We start from the raw sequence: 13,112 nt of genomic DNA on the forward strand, positions 1-13,112 counted from the left end.
GTCTCTACCTCAAACTGATAGAAGCCATCTATGAAAAACCAACAGCCAATATCATACTAAATGGTCGAAGACTGAAATCCTTCACAGTAAAATCAGGAACAAGACAAGGATGTCCACTATCACCACTCTTGTTCAATATAGTTCTGGAAACATTAGGCACAGCAATTAGACAAGAGAAAGAAATAAAAGGAATAAAGAAAGGAAATGAAGAAGTCAAATTGTCATTATTTGCAGATGACATGATACTCTATATAGAAGACCCCAAGAACTCCACCAAAAGTCTTCTAGACTTAATAACCAAATTCAGTCAAGTAGCTGTTTACAAGGTCAACACACAAAAATCAATAGCTTTCCTCTACACCAATGACAGACTCCCTGAGAGAGAAATAGGGCAAATAATTCCTTTCACAATAGCATCCAAAAAACTGAAATACCTAGGAATCATCCTAACGAAAGAAATCAAAGACCTCTTCTCTGAAAACTATGGCACTCTGAAAAGAGAGATTGAAGATGATATCAGAAAATAGACAGACATCCCCTGCTCCTGGGTAGGAAGGATTAATATAGTGAAAATGGCCATACTTCCAAAACTGCTATATAGATTTAATGCAATTCCAATTGAGATCCCAGCAGCATACTTCATAGAACTTGAGAAAACAATCCAAAAATTCATTTGGAACAAGAAGAGACCCAGAAGAGCAAAAGCAATTCTAGGTAACAGAGACATGGCAGGGGGTATCACAATCCCCAACCTGCAACTATATTACAAAGCTACTCTGATAAAAACAGCATGGTACTGGTAAAGAAACAGGCTTGAGGACCAGTGGAACAGATTCGAAGATGCAGAAACAATGCCAGACACACTCAGCTATCTCATCTTCGACAAAGGAGCCAAACACCCTCACTGGAGGAAAGATAGCCTCTTTAATAAATGGTGCTGGAAAAATTGGGCTTCAACTTGCCAAAGATTAAAACTAGACCTGTATCTCTCACCATGCACTAAACTAAAATCAAAATGGATTAAAGATCTAAATATTAAAATAGAAACTCTGAACCAGCTGGAACAGAGGTTAGGTAGAACCCTTGAAGACATCAGTGTAGGAAAAGATTTTACGAACAAAACCTCAGTTGCCTGTGAACTAGCACAAACAATCAACAAGTGGGATCTCTTTTTATTAAAAGGCTTCTGCACAGCAAGAGAAACCACCAGCTTGTGAAGAGACAACCCACAATGTGGGAAAAAATCTTCACCTGCTCTTCCTCAGACAAAGGTCTACTATCTCGAATCTATAAAGAACTTAAAAAGATCAGACCTTCCAAATTTGAAGACCCAATCCGAAAATGGGCATCTGAAATGAACAGACATTTCTCAGACAAAGAAGTAGAAATAGCAAATAAATACATGAAAAACTGTTCAACATCACTGGTCATTCGAGAGATGCAAATGAAAACAATGCTGAGATTCCACTTCACCCAGAAAGAATGGCTGCTATCATGAAATCAATCAATAACAAAAGCTGGCGGGGCTGTGGGGAAAGAGGAAGCCTGCTCCACTCCTGGTGGGAGTGTTGACTGGGCAAGCACTGTGGAAATCAGTATGGAGATACCTCAAAGAACTAGGACTGGAAGTCCCATTTGACCCCATTATTCCACTGCTGGGGATCTTCCCCAAAGAATTAGAAGAATCATACCACAGTGATATATGTGCACCCATGTTCATAGCAGCACAGTTTGTGATAGCTAAAACTTGGAAACAGCCCAAATGGCCATCAACTGGAGTCTGGATAGAGAAAATGTGGTTTTTTTATAAAATGGAGTACTACTCAGCCATAAAAAATGAGAAATTAGAGACATTTATAGCTAAGTGGATGCACATTGAGGCGATACTCTTAAGTGAAATAAATAGGACACACATGAATAAATACCGAATAGTTTCTCTGGTGTGAGAAACTGAAAGTGTACATAAGGACTAAATGTATAATAGGTCATGTGAAATGGGAAGAAAAGGGGCAAAGGGGAAGGAAGTGGGAGGGCTAGGGGAAAGGATAGAAGGGAATGGGATTAATATGAGAAAATGGAAAAATAAGAACAAAATCTTTGTAAATAGGGAGGAGTGGAGGGGTTGAAGGGAGGGCTGGGCAAGGGTGAAAAATAAGAACCAAGAGAGACTATGTAAAAGTGCAAATTTCCAATGATGAATGTCATTATATTGTATACCTAAAATGTACCAATGATTAGAATGAATAATTGATAATGTAAAATAGGAAGAAAAGGTCCAAAGGGGTAGGGGTAGTGGGAGGGGCAGGGGAAAGGAAAGAAGGGAAAGGAAAAATGCTGAGAAATGGAAAAAACGGAAATAAAGTCTTTGTAAATAGGGAAGGGTGGAGGGCGTGAAAGGAGGGCTAGGAATGGGGAAAAAATAAGAACCAAGATGCATTATGTAAAGGTACAATTCCCAATGAGAAATGTAATTGTATTGTATATCTACAATGTACCAATAAAAGAATTTAATAAAAAAAATGTTTTTTTTAAAATAAATAAAATCAGTTAAAGGAAGGGACTGCCTAGCATGTACAATAAAATTAGTTTTCAGAGGAATAATATAAGCTCATCTAATAGGAATTTTATCTAATGATTTTCCTATGTTATATTTGACATATCTGGCAGAAGTTAAAAATGAACATCTCTTTCTCGGTGTGTCTCCTCAAATTGCATGTTCTCAGTGACACCTTCCAAAATGACGTACCTTCATCATCTTTCTCTTTTTCATGCTTTGTCTTTACCTATCAATATAAAAAATACTGTATTTTTACTGTGTGTAAGTGGTAGTAGTGGTGGTTAGCCTTGTTCTGAGGGCCTCATACATGCTAAACATTTGCTTTACCAATGAGCTGCATTCCCAGCCCAGAAATATTGTATTCTTTGTATTTGCTTATGTCATGCCTTCCTACACATTGTGCCTCATTAGAATGTAAGCTTCACAAGAGGGCAGGAATATTTTTTCTGTTCTGTTTGCTATTACATTTCTAGCATCTAGTATAGTTCCCAAGCTACAGTGGGTGTTCGGTAGTGATTTTGTTAGTAAACAGATTTTTCTATGTGAAGTATAGGAAATCATTAAGCATGAAGGAGAGGATTTCACTCAGGAAAGACAAGTGCCACACAAAGGGGAGTTTGCTGACTTCTGGCCATAAACTGTATATTTAACTGCTTTTCTAACAATTTTAACTAAATACATTAACTAGATTAAAAAATAAAATTTTTCCTCTCAGGCTGGGTGTGTAGCTGAGAAATAAAATGGATCAATATTATGAAGTGACTGGAATTGAGGAACAGATATCCCAGTGTGTTCACTTGACATGGCTATCCAAGTTCATGAAATGAACAGATTTGGGGAGGTAAAGCAATATAGAAATGAGCTGATATGGACATGTTCTTCTTGTATCCTCTGAGGAACAAACTTCCAATTAGAGAGACAGAGACTAGATAGAATGCTACTAATATATCATTATCTTTGAACTTACTTCCTAGGTTACAACTACCATAATGCTAGCGCTGTTGATAAGATTATAATACTGATATTGTCAAGTATGTTGAAAAATACCAAATTTGGCTGTATCTGTTAAGCTTAGTCACATATGATCCTTTTGTTATAATTGTTACAAAAGATCTTATAATTGAAGGGGGTGGGGATGGGGAGGAAAGCAGTGGCCTATAATAAGCGAAAATGTATCCGTCTTCTGGGGAATGAGGAAGAAGAGTTCTTGGCCTAGATCTTCCAAAATCTTTAGAATTTCTTGAGTGATAAGGTCACCTGCTATGCTAATGAAGTGACTTTTGGAGGAGGGGTCCTAGGAAGTATCAGGATGCACGCTCCTTGTCAAGAAAACCCAACCATATGATTAGAGGGCTGGAATTTCAATAACTACATCTTCAGGAAGTGGAGGGGGCCTAGGGATTGAATTCGACTGCAGGGCCAATGTTTTAATTATGCCCATGTATCAAAACCCTGGTTAAAACAACAACCACCACATTAGGGCTCGGCAACTTCTTGGTGTCTTATGGTAATTACTTTCTTGCTGCTGAGACACAAGTCCCAATACCCACAATTTCAAGGAGGAAAGGTTTATTTTGACTCACAGTTTGTATGTTTCAGCCCATAGTTGTCTGGCTCCACTGCAGGGTGGCATGGCAGAGGAGAAAAGCAGGCAGGAAGCATCCAGACTTCCTTCTTTTTATTCGTCCAGGCTGTAAGCCTATTCATTGGTGACAGCTACACCCAGGGTGGATCTTCCCTCTTCAATAAATCCATTATACACACCTAGAACTATGTTACACCAATCAGTAGACTAATCTAGTATCACATCCATGACCCAGTCACATCCAAAAGCCCCACCTATGAGGATTTGGTGGGACATCTAGATATAAGTCATAACAGGTGGTGAACACATGCATGTGCTGGGAAGATGATACAGCTGAATTCAACAAGGAGAGGGTATGGAAGTTCTGTGTCCTATTATGGCTTGTGTCTGGATGTAACCCCAAAGCCTCATGTAGTCATAAGTAAGGCTTTCCAGAGGTGGCCTTATCTAGAGTATTCAATGCTAGGATTAAGTATGTGATTACTAAATTAGTCTGCTAATTAGTTGGGCCTAGTTGTGGATGTGGATAATGGGAAGGCCCACCCTGAGTGTGAGTGCTACCTGCCCTAAATACATGTAGCTGCTGCCACTGCTTGCTGCTTCTTCATTACTTTGCTACTTTGCTCCCTTCTGCCTGCCATGAATTGTTTCTCTTCAGTGATGCCCCTCTGCCTTGGAGCCAGCCAACTATGAACTGAAACCTCTACAAACTATGAGCTACAATAAACCTTTCCTCCTTTAACTTTGGGTTTCGGGTATTTTATCTCAGCAACAAAAAAAGTAACTAAGATATGTCCCTTCCTTTTCCTCTCCACCATACTCCTCCTTTCTTCTACATCAGTGGTGGTGAACCTATGGCATGTGTGCTGCAGTGGGCTGTTCGTCTCATTGAAAGCTCTAAAAAGTTCACCATCACTGTTCTGTATCTTGCATCTCTTCCACGTGGGTGTTCCTGAGTTGTATACTTTTTAATAAAACTGCAAACAAAACCTTTCGGTGAATTCTATGAATCATTCTAGGAAATTATAAAATGTGAAGGGGGGTTGATGAGAATCCCCCAATGTGTAGCCAAGACAGACCCAAGTGCAGATAACCCGGAACTTCAGGGTAGTGTGAGGGCTCCACTTGCAGGTGGTGTCTGAAGGGAAGAGTAATCTTGTTGGGGCTGTCTTCATGGAAGACTTTCTAAAGGTATTTGTGTTACTGTTAAAAAGGTTGTGTGGTAATAATAATGTTGGGACATACTGAATTAAGCCTAATCAAACAGATTTATCACCTAATGAGATTTTTCACAAATTCAGAATTTAGGGCCTATTGCTTGAACATTCTCAAGACATGAGAGGAGTGAGAATAATACTTATTCTAGAGTTTATAAAATTATGGAGATAATTATAACAAAATTTACCATCCCCCAAGTTTTTTTAACCCACTAAGGATTGAGCCCAGAGCTTCCCTAATACTAGGCAAGAACTATACCACTGAGCCATGTACTGAGCCCCTTTAAAATCATTTTTAAGAGTACAATTCAGGGGCATTAAAATTCATAAATGTCATACAACCATCACCATTACCCATTTCTGTAATTTGTTCATTCCAAACAAAAACTTTGTACTCATTAAACAATAAACTCTCAACTTCTCCTTCCCCCTAGTCCACGGTAACCACTATTTTCCTTTCTGTTTCTATGAACTTGCTGATTCTAGGTACCTTACATAAGTGGGATCATACAATATATGACCTTTTGTGTTGGGTTTATTTCACTTAGCCTACTTTTTCAAGGTGCATCTATGTTGTAGCATATAGCAGAATTTCATTCCTTTGTAAAGCTGAATGATACTCCACTGTAATGTGCATACTACACTGATTTATTCACTCATCTGTTGAAGGACATTTGAGTTTTTCTACCTTTTGCTATTCAAAGAAAGCTACTCTGAACTTTGGTGTACAAGTATCTCAATTTTATATTTTCACAAATGTCTTGGTATAAATAAGCTCTTAGAGGCCCTTGACAATTTAGGAAGTCAAACAAAAAATTAATGATAACATATTTTAGAGTTCAATGTTTTATTATCAGCATTAATATTTGTTCATGCCTAAAGATTCAGGGATAAATGAACAAAAATGGAATGTAATCAACACTACATAAGTATAGAGATGCTATAGAAATGCTCTGCTAAATATCAGACTAGAAAAATATAAAAGTTGAAATTATATCAGTTATTTTTTGCTTACTCTTTTTGATACTTTTGGAATTAAACACACAGAAAGTGCTTATTATTAAAGATTATACCTTTTTGGGGCCGGGGATTTAGCTCAGTGGTTCCACTGCCTGCCTCACAAGCACAAGGTCCCAAGTTTGATCCCCAGTTCCAAAAAAAAAAAAAAAAAGAAAAAAAGGATTATACCTTTTTCTTTCACAACCAAAACATGCTTATCTTTGGTTGATCAGAATTAATTTCAAAATTTCTTAAAGGTTGGCAAGGTATTTAGTGCTTCAGACTTGTATTCTTGTTGGATTGGCTGCTTGATGATCGCTCTCGTTCTTTAGTAATTTCCATCTGAATTTTGACTTTGATTTTCTCCCAATCTATTTGGAGCTAAAACAGAAAAAAGGAAGAAAGGTGCTTATATAGTATAAGACATTTTAAAAAGTCTAAAATGACCAAGAATCAGCAAAAATAGAATATATGACTTCTAAAATAGAAGAAAATAGAGAAATAATAAAATAATAAAATAGAGAAAAAAATGAACATTGAAGAAAACATAATAGTGCTCAAAATGATGAAATATCTTTAAGACTAACACCTAGAAGACAATTATATAATAAAAAGCAGACTTTCAATGTGATATAAAGGACATAAATCTAGTTGTACCTGTTTATAAAAGGCATATAGATACAGTGCCATGGAGTCTTAGGATTCCATACAGTTCCTCAGGGACAATTGAGGGGGAAGATAGATGGCTCTCATCCAAATGAGGAAACATGGACAGAGCTCTGTCCACCAAGCTGTTTCCAACAAGTCAAGAATTTACATCTATATTAAAATTCTCATTAGAAGCCTAGCTATGAAAAAAGATAAGGAAAACATTGTCTTCCCCTGAGCACATTCTATACAAATGTCTGCTCTGCAACAACTCCTAAAGTGACAAAAAGATACAGCAGTCAGCAAGACAAAGATGAGATATTAGAAGAAGCAGAGGAAAGGCAAGACTGGGAGACACATACAAAGGATAACTGAGAAGTGGTAACTTTTTTATATGTTTGTGTCCTTTCTGTCCATGATGCAATCTCCCCTCCCCTAGCCCAGACCTACCCCTTTGCCAAGTTCATCAGTCTTGAAGATAGGAAAGGACTCTGCCTCTGAGTTCCACGAGAAATTTCTTTAGAAAAATACAGTCTACTGTTTAACAAAATTTTGAGGTCACTTATTTGGGAATGTGTGTCCTAAGGCAAGACATGGGAAAAATTGGGTCCTAGATTAAACTAACTGATTTACTATGAAACAAACTCAGTCCCCTTAGACTGAGTCAGAGGTAAATAAGTTTTCATTTCCAGGTACAAGAATTGAGTAATATTAAACTGTACTGAAGCATTACTTTCTATTTAATAGATTTATCTTAAATAACTGAGAGAATAACCTTAATAAAAATTCATGTGTCTTCTTTTGTGCTGGAAGTTGGCAGAATTAAGTTTTAGGTTCTTTCTCCTTCAGTATCCTATATCTAAATTTCTATAAAGTAATTTTTGAATATTTTGGGTTATCTTTTTAAGAAAATACTAATCTCAGGCCGGGGAGTTAGCTCAGTGGTTCTGCTGCCTGCCTCGCAAGAACAAGGTCCTGAGTTCAATCCCCGGTACAAAAAAAAGAAAAAAAAGAAAATACTAATCTCACATATTTATCTATAACACATAAAGTAAATGAATTAATACACTTCCTCTTACCCTAGGAGATAAATGTTTGTGTTTAAAAAAAAACAAAACAAAAAACCTCTGTGCTGAGATGCAAGTGATAGATTGTTGAAAAGCAGAGCCAAAGATAGATTATTTGAAAGACTCACTTTTCAATCGGGACACAACTTGGTATTTTTAAATGGCAAAACACTTGTTTCCATGTCTAACAAAACATTCATAAAGAGGAAGACAAAAGTTGATGGATGTCCTGGACTTCTTCCAGCCTTAAATTGACTTACATATGTTTCTCAAATCAATCACAATAAAACCATGTACTGATGATACGCTGAACAACAGTTTGGTTGCACCAGACATCTGTCAACTAAATTGATGACAACTATATTAGTTACTTGTAATACAAATGAGGGCATCATTTGATGGCTAGCCTACAGAAAATAAATGCTGCACTTCCATTTTGGCATTTATCCAGTTTTAGAACAGTGTTTTACAGCTAATTTAGCCCTTGGGTAATATTTTGAGTGGATTTTAGATAAAGATATTCTTTGATAGTTGTGAAGTGATTTCTACATTAAAATCCATCCTTTTTACTATATGGAGTTGCCAGTACTATTTGGTACTTCTTATTTTGGTCCTTTGTCAATTCTTATTCACACAGAAGCAATTTAGTTCCTGTCCTAAAGTCAGCTTCCTGCTTTACAGAGAATAGAATAACAATCAGGCATGAGTTCACTTAATTCTCCTTCCTTGTATTCAAACTTACCTGTACCTGTACTCATGCCTCTCTTCCCCTTGTCTCGCGCTAACCTCTTCACACTTCTCAAATACCAGCTTCAACTTCTCTAGACCACTGCCTTCAATTATTACACATTCAATTTCCTTCTCTTCGCTGGCTCCTTCTCATCTTCTTTGCCTCTCTATTTCCCTGCAGGCTATCCACCCTTATTCTCCTTATTCCGGACTCTCATTCTCTCCAAAGACTACTGTAATACTACTGACTGTGTTGCCACTGCACTTCAGAAACGGTTTTTCCTTTTGTGATGCTGGTGATGGAACCCAGGGCTTTTCACATTCCAGACATTCTCTACCACTGAACTTCATCTCCAGCCCCAGAAGCTATTCATTAGAGACACTATCAGCTGTTTTTACTTCTTATCTTATATACTGTCTCTGTATGCTTCAATTATTCAACAAACATTTAGCACTTAGTATATTCCAAGTATTATCCTAGGTTCAAAGATTCAGCAGTGAATAAAATGATTAAAAACCACGATCTTATGGAGAGATAATAAAGACAGATAATAATAGAAGAAAACAGGTAATACGCATAATAAATAAATAGAAGTGCTAACTTTTATATCTGAAGTTATCTTTCAAGTTATCCTCTTGATCATAAACTTCCACGCTGAGAAGTTTGATAATGACATCCATTTTCTTAACATGTTATAAAGACGTCAATGTCTGGCCTCAACCAACATTCTAACCACCTCTGACCCAGAGCAGCCACTCAGCATTCCTCCCCCTTCTTTCAAGAGTCCATATGTTTTTTCTTACTATCATATCCTTTAACTGACTAATAAAATATTACGATAATTTTGTGCAAAAAATTTAAGTTCCCATTTTTTTGAAAGCAGGATTTTAACAGGAAAAAGTGATCATGTTACTTCCCACTATTTAATATGCCTCAGAAATCCTAAAGTCAATCTCTGCTACTTTTAATCTTTTTCACTTCAAAGCCTCCCGTCTGCCTGGAACATGTCCATTCCCATGCTATATCCACTCCCAATCAGCTGCTACTGTGCATCTGTTAGAGAGCAATTATTTTCTCTGCTTTTTAGACAAAAAAAAAAAGGAAAGAAAGAAAGGAGGAAAGGAGAAAGGGAGGTAGGAAAAGGAGGAGGGAAGGAGGGGGAAAAGGAGGGAGGGAGAAAGGGAGGAAAGGAAAAAGAAAAGGGAAGGAAGGGGAGGGGAGGGAAGGTTAAGTAAAAAAGTTTTTAGGTAAAGCTTAATTTTCATCTTAAAATACTATTTTCCAATTTTCAGTTAACTTCCAAATGACATTTAAGAAGGAAAAGTAGGAAACTATAATATAATGCCATAGACAGTCAAAGTAAATAGCTTCAGGATGAAAGAAAACAAAATACCTAAGAAAACCATGTTGATCTGGTCATCCCACTTTGAAAATTTCTGTTACTTCTATGACTGAAATAGTATATTTCCTAACAGTTGAATATATATATCGGTATATATATCAGTTAAGTATTTGCTACTTAAAATATTACTTCATTTAGTATAAGGACTATATTTTCTATATTCTCAAAAGTATCTAATGCACCGTGAGAGGCAGAGGCAGGAAGATCACAAGTTCAAGCCCAGCCTCAGCAACATGGCTACTTACCAAGACCCTGTCTCAAACAATTTTTTAAAGCACTGGAGATATAGCTCTGGGTGAAGGTCCTGGTTTAATCCCTACTACTACAAAAAAATGTATCTCGTATGAAAATATTGGAAAAATACTGATGATGAGATCCAGGAAACAAAGTAGGCATTAATCTGCTTTAAATTATACAATAAAGTAAATTTAAGGTGGGTCCTCAGGGTTTTGTTTTATTTTACAGTGCTGATATGGAATCCAGGGTCTCACACATGCTAGGCAAATGCTCTATTACTGAGCTACAGCCCAGTCCAGGTGCTCAGTTTTCCAAACCGTGACAAATAGATCAGGTGTCATATGGGCTGCTTGACACTGTATTCATGGTAGCTGCTGTTAAATTCTATGAATTACAATGCAGCCTCAGAAATTTCAGACTGTCTTTTGTAGTAGAGAAAGCTCTTATACTTCAAATTCCTGGGATTAACTTCAAAACTAAGGGAGATCCCAAATGAAAACAAATTTGTGGATCTTCTATAAAGTATGTCCCCTTTCTAACACAAAACCTACAACTTGTATCTATCTCCAGATATTCAAGTTGCATTGCTAAATAATATGACCCCAAAAGTCTCATTACCCTGAAACTTATGTTGAAATCCAAAAATGTAGATCTGACACCCAGTAGTATTCTAGTGGATAATGCTTTAGAAATTAGAAATTGTCTTCTCTCTACTTGTTCTTCCCAAGTCTCCTCTATCCTGCCGTTGGGATGGCTCAGAACATTCCGTATTATAGTACTCTACTCCAAGAATGAGTGCTCCCACATTGTCTATACACCACAGGAAGACAGAGGATACATCTTATTCAACATCAAACATACTCCCCAGCCTAGAAGGAGATCTCATAAATATTTTTTGGAATAAATGAATGAATAAAATGCTAAGCAAGCTAATTCACAGAGCTGGAATCATGGTCAATCCTGTCTTGGAATTACAGGTCTCTGAAGTCAAACTTCTCAGATTTTCATGGCTAGAGAGATGAACTCTATTTCTGCTGTCTAAGCCTTGAGGGATCTAGGTAAGCAGCTACAATGAGTTATGCTCTAGCCAGAAGGGAAAACTCTTGTGTTTGGCTCTCTTTATGGGCTGATGTGTACTGGAATTACTATCTTCTAATTGGAATGATAAAAATCTGGAATTCTGGCAGAAATTTGGGAGGCAAAGATAGAGCCTTCTTTGGTGAAAGGTAGTGAAGTCTACATAGGTTAGGCATTTTTTTTTTTTGTACCAGGAATTCAACTCAGGACCTTGAGCTTGCCAGGTAGGCACTATGCTACTGAGCTAAACCCCTGGCCCTGGTTAGGCACTTCTATAAGGTGCAAGCAACTCCCTAAGATTCTGCAAAGTGAGAAAACATGCAGTTTTTTGGCCAGTGTCCTCTGTGCTTGTGTATTTTTTCTGGAGTAGAAGAGGTAGCTGGTGGAAGACCAAAATTCAAGAATTAACTTTTATCCTAGCTATCTATTTTTACTTGGCTAAAAATATTAGCACCCAACCATAAGATAAGTTGAATATTATGAAAACAGATTTGACTTAATCAGAACATGTCTGTAAGAATCCAGAAAAAAATTTAGTGCTATATAGTCATGAAATAACTACAACATTATAAGGCAAAAAGTAATTCTTTTAGAAATTATGGTATGACTCACTCAGTGTCTTGTCAAGATAAATATTTATAAAGCATATATGTATTATGAAATATTTTATAATACTTACACCTTCTGCATATTGCAAATATCGTTCATTAGTTTCCTGTTTACCAAATGTCTCTAAAAACTTTTGACGGTAAGCAAGAACCGTATCAACATGTGTTTTGTATTTTACAGCCAATTCCAGTGCTCTACAATGAGAAATGAAACAGGTTATTAGTCTTGCTTGTGTCAGACTGCTCAGACAGTAGAGTTCTAGAGTTAGGGGAAAGGACAAATGGTTTTCTCCTCTGCTTATCCTGAACTATGAAATGTCATTTTTTTACCTTACTCATCTTGCAAATTCCTATTCTTTAAGGTCCAAATTCAACACAACTCCTCCTTCCTGACAACTCTTCCTGTAGAAACAAATATTATCTATGTCCAGATCATTTATACACACGATTATTATAGCCCTAACTGTGTGTTATAAGTGAGTCTATTACCTCTACTAGCCTTTATACTGATGAAGGGAGATACGGGTTTCATTTCTCTTTCGTGAGTACTACAGATGCCATGTGTCGTAAATGTTCACTGAAAAACTTTTTGAAATCACAAAATTTAAGTGCATGAACTTCATTTGAATTCAACTATCCTGATCATCTTTATAAGCTGACAATGAATTTACAGAGTTCAAAATGGATAGCCTTGTTATTACTACAAGTTAAAAAATCTCATGAAATAAACTGAGGTTAAGAAAAGTCTGACAAAAAGCCTTTTGTCATTTGAGCTTAGAAAAAGTAAGCAGCCATTTAAATCGATCTCTAGCTATGCAACTAAGTTATTTTTAAAGTAATATTTTATTAAAATAGGAGAACCAAGTGACTCAATGAAAACAGAGATACAACACCAAAGATACAAAATACATACACTACTGATAATTTTCAAGGAAACAAAGAGATTAATACTTAAGTCAAAGCTTACTTGTATATGTACATTTTG

The 13,112-nt window shown here is 36.6% G+C and overlaps 1 protein-coding gene across 7 annotated transcripts in view; it reads right to left on the reverse strand.

The window, feature by feature from the left end:
- Positions 1 to 6,189: 6,189 nt before the first annotated feature.
- Positions 6,190 to 13,112, reverse strand: part of Ift80 (intraflagellar transport 80) — a 125,988-nt gene continuing 119,065 nt past the window's right edge. For 3 of the 7 annotated variants that reach the window (XM_087186452.1, XM_087186453.1, XM_087186456.1), the window contains 2 exons: positions 12,199 to 12,322; positions 6,190 to 6,739 (listed from right to left, as the gene is read on the reverse strand). In XM_087186452.1, the coding sequence (XP_087042578.1) occupies positions 6,629 to 6,739; positions 12,199 to 12,322 (235 nt within the window). In that variant the 3' untranslated portion in view covers positions 6,190 to 6,628. Of the gene's footprint in view, positions 6,740 to 8,201; positions 8,417 to 12,198; positions 12,323 to 13,112 lie in introns of all 7 variants that reach the window. The other 4 variants (XM_087186454.1, XR_015440911.1, XM_087186457.1 and 1 more) reach the window with 4 other exon arrangements.

The sequence above is a fragment of the Heterocephalus glaber genome, unplaced genomic scaffold, assembly GCF_053883595.1.
Source record: "Heterocephalus glaber isolate CG9 unplaced genomic scaffold, H.glaber_assembly_v1.0 deba00001504, whole genome shotgun sequence".
In the NCBI taxonomy this organism is placed as follows: Eukaryota; Metazoa; Chordata; class Mammalia; order Rodentia; family Bathyergidae; genus Heterocephalus; species Heterocephalus glaber.